Source organism: Ochlerotatus camptorhynchus, unplaced genomic scaffold (assembly GCF_037179485.1).
Source record: "Ochlerotatus camptorhynchus isolate MF236.1 unplaced genomic scaffold, CSIRO-AGI_Acam_v1.1 ptg000438l, whole genome shotgun sequence".
NCBI classification, from domain to species: domain Eukaryota; kingdom Metazoa; phylum Arthropoda; class Insecta; order Diptera; family Culicidae; genus Ochlerotatus; species Ochlerotatus camptorhynchus.
This window is the reverse complement of record NW_027040924.1, coordinates 1,108,063-1,127,753: the sequence shown is the minus strand read 5'-3', so window position 1 is coordinate 1,127,753 and position 19,691 is coordinate 1,108,063. Positions and strand designations below refer to the sequence as shown.

Genomic DNA, 19,691 nt, shown 5'->3' with positions numbered 1-19,691 from the left:
GTTTACGTTCCGTGATTTTTACTAATATTGAAATGAATTATCACGTAATGTTTACGTGATCTGAAAGCAATGTTTACAGGACCCAAAAATACCAAGAAAATAATATTTAAACATTTTTAGATTTTTTTTAATGAAACGTCAAGCATTTCTCTATTGCCATTAAAAAATTAACACTGAACATTTCGTTGCCTCAAATATTTGATCAGAACCATTCTGATGCAATATCTGTTTGCGCTGTCTTATTCAGAGTAATGATATTGATTCCAGCCTCTAAAATCTAAATAAATACAATTATTGGCGCGGTCTTCGAATGATGTAAAATAGTATAAAAACACCTTCTAGTTTATGCAGTGTTAGCGTTAGGAAATCCAAAACTGAGAGCAACCCTTCGTCTAATGAAGCCGACGCCATATTGAATAACTTTTTCATACATGTAAATCACGTAAACCCATTTCACGTAAGTACTTTCATCATCAGCTCCAGTGAACATTACATGGTATGTTTGTCAATTTTACTACCATCATGTAAAAATGAAAGTTGAAGTAATCGAAATAGCTACTTGATTTTTCACGTAGGTTGAACGTGTATACTTTGTAGAGTGTACATGCTTATCACATTCTTTTTACGTGAAATTCCCGTAGTATCAACCGACATGAAAATCACGTAAATTTGATCAAAATTCCATTTGACATTGATCTGCGGCACGTGAAAATGATTGAAGTGGGGGTGTTTAAAGGGTTACGTGATTTTTCACGTAGCTTAAACGTGAAGATTTTTTGGAGTGCAGGGAAGTCGACCAATTTCCCAACTGAGTCAAGGACGTCCGTAAATTGAAACATTACGTTTGAGTAATTTTAAACTGAATAAATACCTATACCTATAATGACCAAAACACTTACTACTTCGTAATAGTCACTCCAGGCTTTTCTTTCGGCATAGCTGATTACTCCACATCGAATTAATTATTACCAAATTTTTTTTAATAACTATGCACAATGTTTAGAAAACACTTTTTCCCCTCTGACATTTCCTGTTCCGCAAAGCCTACTATCGTTGACCGAGGGCTTACAGATACTTGCCCAACGGTTCACCGGTAACCTTCTCCACCTCGCGAACCGTTTTGTGGATGGCCTTCTCCACCGCTTGATTATCGTCCTCCAGCAGCTCGGCCAAAAACGGAATGGTTTCCGGCAGCAGCGGAGCATAGTTCTCGCCAATCTTACGAACCACCTCCGTGCAGGCTTCCAGCGCGAACAATCTGGATGGGATGGAAGTTAATTGTAATGAGAATGTATCAAATTCAGTGACTTTTGAAGCCTACCTTATTTCCGGATCATTATTCCGCGTCTTGAGGAGCACTTGATGGTTGAGTTGTCTCCACAGGGTGTCGTCCGCCACGGCAACCGCCATCTGTGCCAAGCAGTTCACCACCAAACCCCGGATCTCGTTGTCTTCGAAGACGATCGTATTCTCCAGCTGGTCGACGATCGGCTGCAGCAACGTGTCGAATCGGACCGAGTTTATGAAGTTTTGGTTATCGTGAACTAGGATGCTTAGCAGGGTACGGAGGATGTACCGAATCAGGGTGACATTTTTCTTCGGCACCGAGAAGAGCATGTCTTCTTCGTCGGAAACCTTCGAAGCGTTGGTGGCGTCGAGCAGTTTAGCAGCGTTTGTGATCAATTCACTGGCGAACAGGACAAACAGGTGCTTCAGTGCTTCCGCAACGTGACTGGACAGATTGAAGAACGTGATGGCACGATCGTTGGTCGAAGTATCCCGGTTGGCCCATTCGAAAACTTTGTAGTAGAGCGGGCGGAAGGTACTTTCCGAGAGCTTAAGGATCAGGACGACGAATGCTTTGATGACGTGTTCTTCGGCGATGTCGATCGATTCAGGGAGGAATTTGGCGCTGGATGAATTGTCACAGCGGAATTGGAGCGCGGACAGGAAAAAGTCCGATAGTTCTGATTGTAGAGAAGTGAACTCGCCGGTTTGGACGCTGTTAAAGGAGTTGGACAGGAGCTTCATGAGAGGGCCGATTGCGTCCAGTGAGCCGTCCTTGACAACCAGGGTGTAGCTTTCTTCGACGGCTGGAATAAGCAGCCGTAGTGGGATTAGAGCGCCAAGTTTCTCCCAAATCTGCGAGAGACGAGTGGATATATTAGATAGTCGCAGATCTTCACTATCACCAAGTTTTGCGTGTAGTTTGGCAATCCCTACGATTATGGATATAAGATAAGGGCTGAGAAAGCGGGCAAGAGAATCCACGATCTTCAAGATCGAAGTGACGATGCTACCGGTGAGGATATCGAAAGGTTCATCCTTTTGTACTTGCATACCGATGAATTTGGTCAACATTGGGATGTATTTTGGTAGGAATGGAATCGAATGCGCTCCGACGTTGACACTAACTTCCCCAATGCAGAGAATCAAGGAAGCCAGCAGTGAAGAGTTCGGATCCTTCTTGTAGTCGTGTAGCTCTTGAACCAATCCGTTGAGGATCTGCTTGAATTCGGCCGGGTGCTTCTGAGCTAGTACCTTTGAGAGATACTTAAATGACAGGTATGCTTCCTGGGCAACCTTGTACCGTCCGGAATGGCTGCCAACTATACCTTCTTCGGTGAGAATTCCTCTGACCAACTCCAGCAACGGACCGAGAAGCTCAAGCAAACGAGGGTGATGGCTTTCATCGAAATAGTCCGGGTTGTAGTGCAGCTTTTTGTTGAAAATGTCAATCACCCTCAGGCGAATGATGATCAAACGGTGCTTGAGCAAACCTCCGAAAACGGTAATCAACATCGCCGGAGCGAGAAGCGCAACTATTCCATCCAATATTTCGTAGCACTTGGTCAACGAAATTTCCCAGTATGTCGTTTCACGATGATCATTCTCGCTACGAGCTTTCTCAACCACCTTCGCCACCACGTTAATGTAAGCCAAGCTGCTGACGATCAGCTCCCGGTAGTGAACTCTCATGGCATCCGATTCCTTTTCATCCAGCAAGACAATCTTGTTCTTGACCTGGGTGGAACCGATTAACTCACCAACGAACAAGCTTGTCGAATACCGATAATGCCTCAATTGCTTATTCGTATGACCTTCGATGCTGAAGATGGTCGAATCCGTAATGTCAACCTCCATGTGGTCCTTCTTCGTCTCGATATGCACCGGCAACTCCATAACGTACTGAAGAAGATGGTTGCATGTTTCCATAATCACGCTCGGTTCAAACTCCCTAGCGATGCTCATCGCTATTTCTAACCTTTTACTGAAGGTCGCCGAATGTTCCAATTCAATTTTATGCCGCTTCCTGCCGGTCTTTTCTTCCGATTCCAACTCCGCCTTCTTGCCTCCTTTCATGACATCCGATTCCAACAGCACACCCAAGAACATCCACAGATGTTCGGTTGCTCCCAAGGTCTGGATCAGTTTCGTATACAATGGTACTCTGCGGTGTTCCGGTACATCCAGAATGACATCTGAGAATATCTTCAATATTGGAATCACTTTTTCCTCCTTCTTCTTTCCGGGCGCCTTCTTCTCCATAGCCAAAGTCGGTATGATTGTTTCGATGATCTTCGAAATGATTTGAATACTGTAGACGTCATCGTGCCTAACGATGGACGATCCCATGAAGGTGAAGATCTCCATCATGTTGTGCAGGACTTGTTCCGGTACCAAATGGGCCACGTGAGCCAACAAAAGCAAGGCATGGTGATGCGTTTGCGGATTCTGAGTAGCACGGATACACTGTACGATCAACTCCACCTTGAAAATACTCTCTGGAATCGTTGAACCCTTCCCGGAAGATTCCTCCGAACCAACACAACAGTTGAACAGCAGCGATAGGATCATCTGCTTGACGTACTCTACACCGGATTGTTCTTCAAAATCCAAACAGAACTTCAACACCTCGAAAAGCTTAGGAATCAGTAGCTCCTTACTGATCATCTGCTTTTTGTTCTGAAGCAACTCCATCAACGTCACGCCACACTTCCACGCAGTGGAAGAAAATACCGAATCCGTTGGAATCAACGGACCTCTCGCCTTTCCCTTCTCCTTGCGATTCTTGTGCGGCACCTTCATCTGTTCCAACAGATCCAAGACCAACGAAACATCCATTTTCAAACCCTTGAACAACTTCCCCGCAGCAGTATTCGTTTCCGGATTCTGCGACAGCGTTGCAGCTTCTACCACCAACCGCAGAATCTCCGACGCATACTCATCGGAAAACGTCGCAAATAATTCCTCACTGATGGCCTCAATTAGAAGAATCGAAGTCGAAACGTGCTTCTGTTCGAAGCAACGTAATGGGCGATGATTCTTTAGCGCACTTCGAACAAACTCCCGACACCGATCGACCCGTGTCAAATTTCTGGTTGTGTTCGGATTGATTCTCGCCACCAACAGCTTCAACAATTTCGATTCGTACGCATCAAACAGATAGTTTCCTGCATCTTCCGCTTGTTTGAGAATTCTAGCCCCTCGAACGACAACCTTTGCAAAGATGTCCTCATCGTCCAGCAGCTTCAGGATGTCCAACAAACCAGCGGCCACATATTCCGCGGTGTCCGAGCTGGTGCTCTTATTGAGTAAATCCGCGAGCACGTTTCCCAGCAGGTGGTTCTTGTCGTAGGAAAAGATTGTGAACATTACCAACGACAGCTGCTCGCCGTCCATGGCCAGTTCTTCGCGACGCTTGAGTAGCTTCTTCAGGAAGGATTTGTACGGAGGATCCAGGTAGCTCTGAGTACCGGATGCGATGATTTCGAGCGTTTTCAGGGCACACTCGCGGATGACCGAAGATTCCGAGGTAAGGCCAAGCAGGATGTTCGTCAGGATGTCCGGGTTCGGGTTGAAGACTGTGGATTAGAATGGAAAGGGACATTAGATGATTGATGCTAGTAAGACACCGGAAATAATGAGAAATCCCTCTGGCGACATGAGCTATTATTGAACAAGTAAAGATGGTGTGACATTGCCCCGTCCCGCCGTCCCCTCGTAACGCAAGTGGATCACTATTCAATTTTCGATTATGATATTTTTTCCGTTACCACAAAAGAGATTCCACGTGCATGTGCATATATTCATCAATGATATATTTACGACTGTCATGGAAATGGTTGACTGAAATTGATATCCATTTATAAATATGCCTGTATTAGTTTCGTTTTGAATCAGCTGATTTGGTAAAAAAATAAATCATTCACAAGAATGAAACAACAGCCCTAATTAGGCAGTACTTCTTATTATATTTCATTTAATTTTCATTTTCAATCACAGAAAACCCTGGGGCCAGGTCTACAGTGAAACATCACTGTCCATGCTGCACAAGAGTAGAGGTAAAGATTTGGCACCATAGAATAATAATCACAGGGATTTAAATTGACTCACTACTTGACTAGCCTATTGGTCCCAAGCAAATCGACTAACGTACCCCATTCTAGTATAAATTCCAGTACTACACTATGTTTGTTTTGATTCGCTATGAAAGTTTGACAGATAAAATGAGGGGTTCGTGGATTTTCCTATGTTTCGAGGGGTGCATCGATTAGCTTGGGACCGAAGAGAGTACCAGAGCTGAGCCAAAAAGTTGAGCACGTTTCTTCGGGACCTACACACCAAATTTAAATCGCTGAAGATCAGCAAATTTCTGCTGATTTTAGGCTTGATGAAAGGTCAGAAAACGTTCCAGCAAAATAATGCTAGTGACTTTTCCAGCAATTCCAACATCTGTCAAAATGACAACATTTTACTGAAAATCAGTAAAAGATTTCAGCAATATTTATTTATTGATTTTTTCAACAATCTAAAATTCTGACATTCGGTAGCATTATGCTGATAAAACTATTAAACTCAGTGAATCAAATTTGTTTTCACTAGGAACTTCCAGCTTCTGTAAAAGATCGTTAATACAAAATAAAGACAAAATCGACAGGCTCTTTTCCATGTATAATTTATTTAATATAACCAGTGTCCTACCTACATAATTTTATTTATTTGTAAATGTTTTAACCTCTTCCTCCCCCTGCGGTGTTGACGATGATGTACACAGACAAAAAAGTTGTTGAATATTACATCACGCAGAGAAATTTCATGTAGTTGAAACAAAAAAAAATCTTTTTTGAACTGAACAATTCGATATTTTTGTTTTAAAAATTGGTTATGGTAGAATGAACAATATTTTATTTTAAATTCAAAACAACATATTTTTGAATTTAAAAAATTTCGTTTATTCAACAACAAAAATTGTTGATGCATTTTGTCAATGTAATCAAACGCAATCAGCAAATTGACCGCCATTCTGTGACAGTAACCGAAAATAAAAGTAGTGGAAGAAATGTCCGCTTGAAATTGTGGAGGTTCTCAACAGATTTGTACTGTCCGCCACGGGCAGCTGTTTCATCGGTGAGTAGTTTTTTTTTTGTAATTGGTGAAAATTGCTTTAATAATTAATTTCTTTACAGTGATGCTGATTATGGAGCGTTGTGAAGTGGAAGAGCTGACTCCAATCCCATTTTTGGTGGAGCGGATCAAATGTATCTACGGGTTGAATATGGAGAAAATCTCAGGTAATTCAATTTAATGGATATTGTTATTGTTAAGAAATGTTGGCATATTGTGCATCATATTTTTTAAAATTTTGCTTTTTTTTCGTTTTTAGGGTCTTCTTATTCTAACGGAATAACTTGCATCGTTGCAGCCAACTGCCGCTACTTCGCTAGTATCGCAGAAAGCCACATACCGAACTGCTTGCTGTATTTTAGGTATTGTAATAAGATTAATGTATTAAATACTTAAATGACATAAAATACATTGAAAAGCATAATTGTTCTTTTAAACCTTTGGAAAAAAACGTCAGAAATAAAAAAGATATATTATTGAGCCAACAAATTAATATTGTTGATTCAAAGAACACAAATTCTTGATTCAACAAACAGAAATTGTTGTTTTAAAAATTGTTTCGCCATTTCAAAGAAAATAATTTTTGATCAATGATTTAAAAATAAAAATTATTTTCTTTGAATTCAATAAAAAAAAATTATTGTGTCAACAATATTTATTGTTAGCCGGGAGACAACGATTTTTTTTTATTGAATTCAATACAGAATATTGTTGAAATTAAAATATATTTCTCTGTGTGATCCAAACTGCTGCAACCAGGTCAATCCATCGGTTGTGAAATACGATGTACATCGATTTTGCGAACAAAATTACATCCATTGATGTAATATTGTATCTGCTTTTTGCTATTACATCATTATTTCATACATCAGCTTGAATTACATTGATCAATATTAATTTTTTTTTTGCTGTGTACGAATGCAAAAATACTTGCGACTGTGATGCTAACAGTTTGACAGCTCTTTATTGTGTGTCCAGCAAACCCGTACATGTTAGCTGATTTTTTTCTGTAAAAAAAAATCGTTTGCTGTTTTCAGGAAAGCATTGGATTGCTGATCATGATCCAGCAATCCGTTTTACTGATATTTAAAACTTCAATTTGGTGTGTACACACCAAATTTAAATCGCTGAAAATCAGTAAAATTTTGCTGATTTTAGACTTGATGAAAGATTAACAAACTTTCCAGCAAAATAATGCTGCTGTATCTTCCAGCAATTCCAACTTCTGTCAAAATGACAACATTTGACTGAAAATTAGTAAAGATTTAAGATTTCATTTTTACTGTTTTTTTTTCAGCAATCCCAAATTCTGTCATTTAGCAACATTTTGCTGAATAGACTCAGTAAATCGATTTTTTTTTCTTACTAGGAGCATGCAGCTTCTGAGGAAGATTGTTGATCACCTGGCTCTTTGCCATATATATTTTATTAGATATAACCAGTGTATGTATATACCAACATAATTTAAATTATTTCCTTCTCCCCCTCCTCCTCCGATGTAGACGGTGGTGCGTACGTACTTGCGACTGTGACGCTAATAGTTTGACAGATCATTACTGGGTGTACAGCAAACCGTTTATGGTAGCTGTATTTTTCGGGAAAAAAATATCGTTTGCTGTCTTTCAACAAAGCATTATTTTGCTGATCATGATCCAGCAATCCGTTTCACTGAAATCTAAATCTCAAATGTGGTGTGTACTAGTCTTAGAGTTACCTCTATGGTAATAATACTATTGTATATCCTGGACAGACCACGATTTTTAATTAATACTTATATCTGCCAATAAAATTGCAAATTATTGACGGCTTGATTATTATGACATAGAAATGTTTATGAGCCTTTTATTTCTTACAAAATATTAAAAACTATTAGCAGTCTCAAAATGTTGATGCCACCTGCTGAAATTTTAAAAATAGAAACGGCGCAGTTAACTACACATAAACATAAATTAATTGATGTAAAATAATCAAATTACCGTCTAATATTTGTCCCAAAACCTATTAGCACAAATTATACTAAAACCAACCGGTGAGCACTCGTGTTTATGCCAGTTACCGGGGGACGTAATTTGTAATAGTCCTGGTCCCTTTCAAATTGTATCATTATTTATGTACGGTCCTTATATTTGAAATGACGTTTCACATTCATCTAGTAATGGCCGATTTTCATTCGAATAATCGATTAATCGTTTAACGAACCAAAAAATAAAATATTTGTAATCGGTTACATCCTTTTTTTTCGAGAGTTGACCAACTGCAGTCTTAATAGGCTAGAATCTCGGTTGGGCTCTCCATGCGATACACAATACTTTCAGACGACTCGAGCTATGGTGCTCACTAGGTCACTGCAGCTTTTAGGCTCGTATTGTGATCAAATGTGTGTATTAGATTACGACCATAAATCCGGAGAACCCCGAGATCTGGGCGCAATCGCCCCTGCAAACAAACACGGCAATCGTCGGCCTCCCGCGAACAAAAGAACAATCCTGCAAACAAACTATAACAAATCATAGAGGAACTATTCTTCTACCTGTTTGTGTTATTAATTTTTCCAGACTGAACCCAATCCGCGAGAAACCGACAAATGACGTGCCAATCTATAAAAGCAACTACGCTCCAACCTCGAAGCTCTCCGGAAATATGTGATAAATCATGTAAATGTAAATGGAATACAGTAATGTCCCGATTTTGTCAACCTCCTTTTTTGGAAATGTTTTCCAATGTTCTACAAAACCCATGCCCTTTTTCAGTAATCTTCTTGAACCTATTGCACCAAAGTATACTTTAAATATCCCTCTTAACGAATGACGAATGAGAAAAATTTAGATTTATGATTATGTGAAATTATTGAAAGAAAAAAAATCTGAAGCGCGGAGGGTCTGACAAAATCGGGTCATTACTGTATTTAAAATAAATAAATTCATTCTTACCTTTTTATGGTTGTTTGATTATTAATTGCTATTATTACCTGCTAAGAGTTGGCTCCTTTAAAATACAGTGTAGAATTTACCTCATTATTCCTCAGTTCTATCGATTTGTGATAGAACCACGCTCAGCATATTATCCTGTAGTACGACTTGGGCATGCACCATGCAAGTAAGTCATCTCTCGTCAAAATGATGGGATATGGGGTGATGGTGAAGGGATATAGAAAACGAATAAAAGAACAGAAAGAAAGGTATTAGTGTTGGTTACATTAACCACCCCCCCCCCCCCCCCCCTACACACACACACACAACGAAAAAGAAACATAGATGCACAGACAAACAGAAATAACACATTTAATATTTTTCTCCACAAAACATAGTCACTAAAACACTACCGCCATCTGTTGAGTATCATGTGATGGATAGTACGCTGAACAGATGGCGCTAGCGTTCAGACGTCAAACGCAAGGGAACCGACCGTGCGCGCCACAGGTGGCGGCACCACCAACCAAAAACACCCGAATTGACCGTCAAATGCGTATTCGATGAACAACCTGTCCAACCGAGAGTTATGTCTGTTTGTCTGTGATAGATGGCTTATTAGGAAAGTACAACTACATTATAACTATTAGTGCAATGGATGAACGTTAGTTTCGGGGTCATGTTAGTGTTATAGTTTTGTTAGTATTGACCCGTATTCAGCCCTGTCGGCCCCTCGAACACTAGTCGCAGGCAGTTGATGTTAGGACATGCGACACTGTCACTGCTACTATGTTTGAGGTATGACCCGTCAAGTTTCGAAGTGCAAAAAAAACTGTTAGAACTTTCTTATAAATTAACTTTACACTCAAAGCAAACTATTTACCTTAGCATTACAAAAGCGAATTTAAATTACTATTTTATTTTATGCTAATATTAAAATTATGATAAAACTACAATTTACGGCTCCGTGAAATTAACTCGCATGAACCTTTCAAATCAATGAACTGGAGAAAAACTACAATTTTATCAAATTGCATCCTTGGATATTTGTAATCGGTTATATCACGCCGATATAAGCATTAACTTCTCCAGAGGATAATCACCCATCGTTTCAAACATAGGCTGCACTCTCATTGGTGGAAAAATGACAGCACAGCGAAAAAAAAAATCGATTAGTTGTTAATCGAGTAGTTAAAAAAATGGGACATCTCTCATTTTGGTGCGAGGGGGGCGACTCTATCTACGATGAAGGAAAAATTGTTTTTTGCTGTAGTTAGCTGCGTGGACGCTGAGTAGATAGTAAGAAGATTTATGACGATTCTGAAGATTTCTTGCAAAAAGATGTGCAGATAGATAAAGAAGATTTTTCGAAGATTGGTTAGCTAGTGTGAGATTTGTTGAGCAAATAGAATAGAGATTTAGATGTGTCGTCCCCCTCGTTTTGGTGTGATTATTTTGATAAAAAAAAGAGCGCAAAATTTCATCTCTACCGAGAGGGCAGCAAAACTACAAAATTACCTTGCATACAGGGGGTATTTATTGGATGAAAGGGACCGTGAAAGAGGACACTAAAATAACAAGTTTTTCTTCCGACTGTTTCATCTTAGTATTCTTCTTTGCTAAAACTGTTTACGTGAATAAACGGTCGATTTCACCAACATTTTTAGTAAACATGACGTGTAAAGCAGGTCAAAGTTACTAACGTCACGTAGCATATGAGGTTGTATAATTACAGATCTGTTACGTGATATTTCACCTAAATCAGACGTGAAGATTTTTTAGAGTGTGAGAATGTCAAAAAAGGCCAAAATGCCTGATGACCTTGAAATCGCACAAATGGCCTAAAAAGTTCAAAATAGTCCCTAAGGCCCTTAAAACGAAAAAAACGTGTTTTTTCACTGCGAGTTTTTCGACTAGTTCTAGTTATTTTATTTGCACATTACCCGGAGAAGTGTGTTTTTTGTTTGTTTAAAGAGGAATTAATTGGAGTGTTGATGGGGAAGGGAAGGAGAAAACGGGAGTAATGCCGGGTTCGAGTAACCCGGGTGGCAGAGACCCACCTGATGGACAGAGTGGAAAACAATGGTTGACATATGAATACGAAGCTACCGATACTGGACCATACAGAGTAATCGGAGTTAACTTCAGGCAAGGATGAACATATCAATAAGCTTGCCCTGGGAAAGGCCCTGATGAAGACAAAGAACTAGGACAAAATTCTAGTATCGATGAAATCACATTACACTGCAAACCATATTCAGGCAGACAAGACACTACAAGAACAGAACTACAAGGCGTACATACCAAAAAAACCTTCTAACAGTGTCTGCCGTTGTCACAGGGCTACCATTGGAAATGATCATCGAAGAATTGAGACCGAAAACATCAAATTCAATATGCCGGTGCTGAACGTTACTCGTTTGCACAAGTACGCATAGGACCAGAATTTCCCCACTTTTAGGAGTAGCAATCTACCCACGGAATTGCGTATGTTCTACTACATCAGCAAAGCAGTTTTCTGTCAGAACTATCTGAGGTATAACCATAGAGGTAACTCTAAGACCAAAAGGTCCCGAAGAAACATGCTCAACTTTTTGGCTCAGCTCTGGTACTATCTTCGGTCCCAAGATAATCGATGCACCCCTCGAAACTTAGGAAAATCCACGAACCCTTCATTTTATCTGTCAAACTTTCATAGCAAATCAAAACAAACATAGTGTAGTACTAGAATTTCGACTAGAATGGGATACGTTAATCGTTTGCTTGGGACCAATAGGCTAGTCAAGCAGTGGGCCAATTTAAAATCGTAAGTTTCAAATTGATTGTTGGTATAACCACCGGTGGAAACTAACGATTTTAAATTGGCTCACTACTTGACTAGCCTATTCGTCTCAAATAAATCTATAAGCCTACCCAATTCTAGTTGAAATTCTAGCACTACACTATGTTTGTTTTGATTCGCTATGAAAGATTGACAGATAAAATAAGGGGTTCGTGGATTTTCCTTCAGGACCTTCTGGTTTTAGAGTTACCTCTATGGTACAACCATCGTACAAACAACTGCCGGTCCCAACGAAGCTGTGAAACGTGCGGAAACAGTCATGAGGAACGCAACCTAAAAGTAAGATATGTACAATGCCGACAGCAACCCTAATACATAAATACCATACCCGAACGATAACCCAAATGATATAACTATTCCTCAGATGGTTTGGATGATTCTCTGAACACGTCGTTAAGCATTTTAACAATACAAATTTTATTAGGGAAGGTCACAAATCGGGGAATGTCGATTGCCCTGAGCGTGCTCGACAGAATTACCTCAAAATCATTTTGGCGAAAACGAATCTTACGACGATGGAAGCACATGAACAGTATCTGATGTACACGCAAAATCAATTCAGTCTACTGGAAAATATGGAAGAATACCCTGCCCTGATTAATTCTTATGCAAATGTAGTTAAATAGGGGAAATGGCTCTAATCCCGATCAGAAGGGCATAACAAAGTTATAACACAATTATATCAATGGTTGATATTTATTTGATATAGGTATTAGTGAAAAGGGGTTTGTGCAAAGTTTCTCATCATATCAGAATTATAACAAAGCCAGTTTTAATTACTATCAATACATAAAATATGTATTAATGATTCCAAAATATAAGTTTATTCACTATTTTCTGTTTCTAAGTGAGTTTCATTAGAAGCATCTGTGTATAAATAGTAAGAAATGATAAAATTTTCGAATGATTGTTGAAAAAAAAAAAGATTGTTTAAATCATAAACGGCTTATATCGCGAATTTCTTCAGTAATAACCGGTGTCTCGTATTCAGCTATTTCTTTGGACTATTTCAAAAAAGATTATCTGATTTGTTGCTCTATGGGAAAAGTAACCAAAAAGTCCGTTTAAATTGATCAAACAATCCACAGGGCATAGAGGTTCAGGTTGTGGAGTAGCTTCATATCTTGAAATAAAATAGGTTGTTAGTGTGCTGTCATTATTGAACAAGAAGACGACATTCCCATCATGACAATTCACACAAAAACAAATCCTTTCGGAGCTGGGAAAGCATTAGTAAAAGTGATAAAGCTTTCGGGAAAAGTTTCGCCTATCGTGAAAGCATTCAACATTTTCATAGTCTTCCAAACCTCCTTGGGTAAGCTTGTGCCTTATGTAAAAAATTAAGTGCCATGAACATTATGTTTTTGACACGAATGTTGTCATGAAATTTTGCCGATTGATCGTAACTCGAAGGCTCCTGAAAAAAAGATAGGATATTCTCAGTCTTGTCTACCTTGAATTAATAAGATAATAAATACCGATCTGGAACCTCGTTCATCGTATCCTTCAAAGAATTGTGGTTGTATAAAATTTTCCGATTTTTCTCATTCGTCATCAGAAAAGTCTACCGACCGTGATCCGAAATAGATTGGTAGCATACTGCTTCTGAACCAGATGATGAATGAAATTCCATCACCTCATGATTTGATGGAAGATCCTCTAACAATCCATGTGGAAGACCACGAACGACGGCAACCAAGCTATTCATTCATTCAGAATTACTAAAACAACCTGTTTTTCTCTCTCAGATCGGTTGTTGGAACTCCGCATTTATCGAGGAGACAAACCAGCTGCTGAAAAATCCTTGGCTGATGAAGCACCACACATTATGAAACGAACTCTGGCATATTATGGAAAAAGAAGCCAGGAAAATGACTCTTAATTAATTTAATTAATGAAAAATAAAATAATTTGGGCCCATACATAAGTTCAGCAATTGAATAAATTTTCAACAGCAACCAAAAATATCCATTAGTACCGTCGACGCGTTCATCTAGATAAAATTGATAAATAGCAGATTTTTAGCGATGGACCCAATCTTAGATCCATAGGCCAACATTAGAGCCATTTTCCCTATTTTATAAATCGAAAAAAGTTCATAACAAAAGCCACATGCGAAAAGGGCATACGAGCTTTTTGTAAACAAACCTTTGTAGGAACTTTCCTCACCAACCAAGAGTCGCCCATACAAACCAAAAATATCATCGGAAAGGGAAAAAGTTTCCCCTACCCGGTGAAGTTGATGGTTTGCGTTGGTGTCAAGAAAAGGGCATAAGAAGGTTTGTTTACAAAAAGCTTGTATGCCCTTTTCACATGTTGTTCTTGATAAGGGATTTGAAAGTCTGCTTCAGGTGAAGGAAAAATGCTAGTCTGCGAAAAGAAACCAAACAAATTTTGAGGAATGCGAAGCAGAAAAGTAGATTTCAGCCAAAATTCAGGTGGAATAAGGAAGTAAAAGATGCATGGAGGAACATAAATGAAGCTAGAACAAGTTTCAACCGTAGTGGTTCACTCAAAGACATGATGGAAATGAATGAATTAGAGTGCATCAATAAACTAAATTCTTAAATTATTTTTAAAAGACAAAATATTTAAGAAGGTAAGGTTCCGTTAATACCTACATTTAAATTAGTATGTAGGCAACATTATTTTAATTTTCGATTGTAGATAATTCTCGTTAAGTAAACTTCAGGACACAATAATGAGTAATTCTATGGCATTTCCACAGGACTTGCGGGAGTTTCCACGGCAAGTCCCATGAATTAGGCCTTCAAAACGCAAATTCTCTCGCAATAAAAAAAAAAACTACACAATAATGACGTAGGACTACGTGGTCTTATATAATAAATCTTATTTGTTAACTGCAGCAGTAGCTTGTGTTTATACTTTATAGTATGACGCGCTTGACATAGATGCCCCACAGCGACTCACGAAGAGAGCTACTGATTCCCATCAATAGCGGTGCGGCTACTTCCTCCTTCTATGGCTGCTCATGTGGGCGCAGCTCGTTGCTTGCAAGCAGCCTCTCGTTGTGTACTGGAGAACAATATTCAACGCCACGCCCGAAAGCACTGCTGCTGATGCCGATGGCCGGACACCACCACACACGGTGATTGGAACTGAATGCGATCAGCGGTTGAGGGCAGCCTTGATAGCTAGGTGCTTGCCGCAGCTTGCGGGAAGCCTTTCGTTGTGTACTGTAGAACAACACCACTCACCACGCGGTGATTGAATAAACACCGTGTGGTGAGACCTAATGGAATTCTACTTTGAAATCTGTGTTAGGGAAATCGCTTTTCGCAGGCAATCGGTGATAATTTTAGTTATCATAGCAACAGTTGCCCATTCGTGCAATTTCCAACAGTGACATTTTGAAAAATGATAAAGTCTCAGATTTAGCAGATGCGTAAGAATATTTTTGATCGATTGGTGATAAAATTATTAAAATTGGTCCAGGGGCAGCTGAGTTATTAACGTTCAAAATCTTTCATAATTTTGTTACATGTATTATTTTCGGTTTTCAAAAAGTGTACCCCCATATAGAAATCACAGACGTAGTCCTACGTCAAAATAAAATAAAACTACTCACCTATCTGTGTCAACATGGCATTCAGTAGCCGGAACGTTCGAACTTGCACCTCCGGTTGAACACTCACTGCTGTGCCATTGCCCTCCACCAAATGAGCCGTATAGAAGCTAGCCAAAAACTCCACTCTCTGCTCCGGCTGCGGATACAGTAACTTCAACAACTTGCTAATCTCATTCCCGTAGACCTTCTTGACCGCTCCATGTTCCTCCTTCATATCGAAATACTTCTCCACCAACAACATGAATATCTTCAACTGCAAACCGAACGAACTCGATGGGTTCGCATAGTTCGGTCGTTCCACCGTAAACCGCACCCGATCGATCAGATATCCAGTGGCAATCACGTGAATGTCCATCGGAAGCCGATTGTGCTTCAAGCAGCTCAAACTGGACGAAGGAGCATACTTGAAGCGGCCACTCAGAAGTCGCATGACAAAATCGAACACACGGGTGGCCAGCCCAACTGGGGCGTCCTGGGGAAGCGATGAAGTCACCAACAGAACGTTGAAGCAAACTTGAATGGCGTGGAAGTTTTGTCCTTCCCCGAGCATGGCCTCCAGAGTATCCAGAATCGATTCGCAGTCCACGAATTCCATTTTGTTCACGGAAAGCATGAGGATGTTGTGCTTCCGGGAAAATTCGGACGCCAAAACCTGCTGGGCGATGCGGGCACCTAATTCGTCGTCCTCCGTTGGAAACAGGAACGGATACAAGGCGATGATGATTTTGTTCAGGTTCGTTCCCTGGTAGAGCTTCTTATCGGTTAGGAGACCGATCACTTTCGGTGTGACCGCTTCCCACTTTTTCAGATCTCGCATGCAATTAAGACTGATTTTGATCAGCTTTTCAACCAATTCGTCCTTGCCGATTAGCTTAATCAAATCCGTGTTGTCCAACTTGAGAACTTCCGCGACCACTTCCCAATTGTCGTCATTCAGGCGTTCTTTGACGCTGTCTTTCAACAGTTCGCAATTGCCATCGCCTTTCAGATTGATGTCCTGAAAGTTTGCCACCAAGTACCGCACAGCATCCGCTCTGCGGTCAACGTCATAGTGAAACAGATTCTCGAAGATATTTGTATCGTCTTCGCTGTAGGAAGCCTGAGCCAAAAATCCCAGAATATTTCTCAGTGCATTCCGCTTGTCCTGGGAGAAATTCCCTTGCCCTTTAATTATACGATTTACGACGTTGTCGAATGCATTCGGGTATTGATTCTCAAGGTGCCTTAGGAATCCCGAATACCAGCGAGTTACGGTCTCATCTTTACGTTCGAAATCCTCGTCGTCCGAGTCCAAGCTGATGACTTCCGATGATTTATCGTCCATGCTGGCAGACGACGCCGATTTACCGCTTTTTTGGAAGTAAGAATCCAACACGCACCTACGACACACAAATTTATTAATTCTTCATCAACATTTCAAACAGTTGCAGCTACTTTTGTAAACAATTACTTTAAACACATGCAAATTAATAACACAATCAAGTAGGGGAATGTTTCCTCGGCGGTTAAAGTAATTGTTTGCAAAAGAAGTTTCGCCCTGAAACAAATGTTGGCATTTATCAATGTGAATCAATAACTGCGCGATACTTACTGTACGATAGTTTCCGATTCGTGTTCATCCAACGTAATCTCTAGTAGCAAACATTCACAAAACTTCTCGTATGCTCCGACCTCAACGTCCTGCTTGCAGATTTTCTTCAAGCATTTCTCCAAAATCGCCCGGAAAAGTGGCGTAATATTTACGCCTTCCTTTTTAATCCGAGCCAGTGCCAGGGGGAGCCACTTTGCTGCCATAATCGAAGCGACCAACACGTCGGAGAATTCATCCAATTGATTTTTCTGCGCATCCATAATTAGCACCATCAGCATGGCCGTATTATCTGCCAAACTAGGATGAATAAGCGCACACAGCTTCCTTAGAAATCGATCCAACGTTTTCTCCGCCAGTTGTGCCTTCGTAACCAGATGACCGATGATCATATAGCTGGCGGCAGTAAAGTCAATCGCTTTCGAGCTCAATCCTCTTACGATCGTCTTCAAGATGGCAGTTACGACGTTTTCATCGACCTTACCCACCGCATCCAGCACCCCAATGGTCGTAGTGCAGTAGAATGCAATCATTGCCTGTAGGGCGTTGGCTTTGTTGTCCAATTGTTTCACCGCTTGCACCAGAAATTCTCCATACGCCTTCAGAAACCCCGGATAGCCGACCGCATGATTGACGATCGCCTTTTTGGCCAGTGCACTTCCTCTTGTCTTGACCCCATTCAACCAAAACAAAGAATCGTTCTTGCCGGGAATGTTCAAAATTTGTACACAACGAACGAAGATCAACGTTTCATGGTATGGAAGAATCAACATCACAAAAATTTCCCGGTTAAACTCATGGATGTGAAACCGACGGATCAACCACTCGAGGCACTTGTGAGCCGGCTGCAGTAGGAAGTAAGGTGACAGGTGAAAGAAAAACTTCCGGATGTTGGCATCCAGCTTCTCGTTCAGTTCCTTGCTTTCAACAGACCGCTGCAAATCGATAGACGTTTTGTCGAACAATGTATCTTCAAACAGGGCAAAGACCGGGTTCAACTGGATCAATTCGTGCAGTCCGCTGATACCGATGTCGTAGATAACTTCCCGATCCTTGGAGGCTGCTTGGTTGGAATCGAACAGAATCGAGGGCTTCTTGCGGCTGTCGTACAGCAGCGATGTTTGTGGTGCAGCCAAACGCTGCAGCTGTGCTGCGAGACTTGTGGCCATTTTTAGTCGCTGGAAACCACGATTGATTGGTAAACTTTATTCATCCACAATAAAACAGTTAGATAATTTACCTATTGCTGACGAAGATAGCGTAGAATATTATAACAAATCCAAAATAATAGAATGAATTTAAACCACAAAGTGAAACACGTGTATCGCGCACCGAATGCCGAACTTGTTTTGACAGTTCATGCGAATCGCTTTCGCCTCGCCACGGAAGCTTGCGAACGATGTAAACAGAGAGAGTTTTGCCCAATTTAACACCCCTCACTCTCACTGAGTGGAATAACAGAGAGCGCAAAACGCAAAACTGGCCGAACAAACTGGTTTGTAACGGTTTGTAGCGTGTTTTGCTATGGAGCTTTCTAGTCAGTACACACATTACAATGGACTAGGGTTAACAAAAGCTCATAGTAAGTGCACGGCCGTTGAAAACTAGGCAATATTGGTTAAAATGTAATAATTTCAGGAAAAAGAGCGATTAGCCATATCTCCGAGGGGTTTCTACCAGCGTTAAATACCGGTCAGTGTCAGTCAGGCAACCGTCAACACCTCGGTCAACACTCGTGTTTATTTCAGTTACCATGGGAACGTAATTTGTGATTAGCCCGGTCCATTTAAATTTATCTCATTATATCAGGCCAGTGGCAAGGCCTATACCAACAGCAGCGTTTGACAGTAGGCAGCATGTCCCGGGCTCAAAACGTTCATTTTGCTGTGCTGGGCCCGCTGTCATGGTATAACATGTTGCCTACGCGCCTGCCACTGGGCTGCATTATATATCTCCTTATATTTGAAATGACGTTTCACAATTATCTAGTGATGTCCGATTTTTATTCTAAAGGCCCAAGCGCAATGACAGCGGAAGCGGAACGGCAGCGGCAGCGGAAAAGCCCGATCAGAGTAAGCCTACTTGTCGGATTGAAAACTAGTTATAATCAAGTCAACTTCGGTTAGGCATCTTGATGTCATTTGTGACAACTGTCAAACTTTCCGTTTCCGTTCCGCTTCCGCCCACATTGCGTTTGGGCCTTAATAATCGATTAATCGATTAACGGAAAAGTAAACTATTAGTTATCGGATATATCATGCCGATACAAGCATTAACTTCTCCAGAGGATCATCACCTATCGTTTCAAACATGTCTTGCACTTATCGGTGAAAAAATTATAGCACAGCGGACAAA

The 19,691-nt window shown here is 40.5% G+C and overlaps 1 protein-coding gene across 1 annotated transcript; it reads right to left on the bottom strand.

Annotated features, from left to right (window-relative positions):
- Positions 1-996: 996 nt before the first annotated feature.
- l(2)k09022 (HEAT repeat containing 1 homolog l(2)k09022) lies at positions 997-18,669 on the bottom strand. Its single transcript, XM_065234727.1, has 5 exons — positions 18,577-18,669; positions 17,340-18,514; positions 15,749-17,127; positions 1,322-4,865; positions 997-1,258 (listed from the first exon to the last, which is right to left on the bottom strand). The coding sequence occupies exons 2-5, from the start codon at positions 18,503-18,505 to the stop codon at positions 1,066-1,068; spliced, it is 6,282 nt and encodes a 2,093-aa protein (XP_065090799.1). The 5' UTR covers positions 18,506-18,514; positions 18,577-18,669; the 3' UTR covers positions 997-1,065.
- Between the last annotated feature and the right edge of the window lie 1,022 nt (positions 18,670-19,691).